Below are 624 nucleotides of genomic sequence, written 5' to 3'. Positions count from 1 at the left end.
GGCAGGGGGGGCCCCCCCTGCCCCAGACCCCCTCACAGGTGTCTGTGTTGTCCCACAGGCTGCAGTGACCTATGGGCAGGCAGACCTCCAGCAGCACTGCCTGGCCTTCATTGAGGGCTGCACTGCGGTATGGCTATGGGGGAGCATGGTGTGGGGTACCCCAGGGCATGGGGAGCACTGGGGGACATGGCATGAGGCAGGGGAGCAGGGCCCCTAAGAATGGGGTGGCTGGAGCCTGGGCAGGGGAGGAAAGGGAGATAATGGTGTTTGGGGAGAAGATGCTGGGTGCCGGGTAGAGGCTGGCTGGGGGATACTGGGGTGCCAGGGGATGGAAGTCCGAGTGTTGGGGGGTGATGGGGTGCCAGGAAGGGGTGGTGCCAGGATGGGTCCAATGGCCCATGTCGGGGGTGTGTGTGTGTAGTGTGGGGTCCTGGTACCAGCACCCCAGTGCTGTGGTGTTGCTGGCAGGCAGTGGTGCGGACACAGGGTTTCCATGAGCTCTCTGATGTGGTGCTGGCGCGGGTGCTGCGCAGCGACCGCCTGGACGTGGATGAGCTGGACCTGGTGCAGGCTGTGCGGGAGTGGGCGCACGTCAGCTCGGTGAGTGCAATTCGGTGGTGACAG

General features: G+C 65.1%; 1 protein-coding gene across 1 annotated transcript in view; it reads left to right on the top strand.

The window, feature by feature from the left end:
- BTBD19 (BTB domain containing 19) overlaps positions 1-624 on the top strand; it is a 13,055-nt gene that overhangs the window by 9,600 nt on the left and 2,831 nt on the right. Inside the window, 2 exon segments of the mRNA XM_035894193.1 lie at positions 59-127; positions 469-600. Of these exon segments, the coding sequence (XP_035750086.1) occupies positions 59-127; positions 469-600 (201 nt within the window).

The sequence above is a fragment of the Egretta garzetta genome, unplaced genomic scaffold (genome assembly GCF_000687185.1).
Source record: "Egretta garzetta isolate BGI_Z169 unplaced genomic scaffold, ASM68718v1 scaffold145, whole genome shotgun sequence".
In the NCBI taxonomy this organism is placed as follows: Eukaryota; Metazoa; Chordata; class Aves; order Pelecaniformes; family Ardeidae; genus Egretta; species Egretta garzetta.
This window is presented reverse-complemented; position numbering and strand designations above follow the sequence as displayed.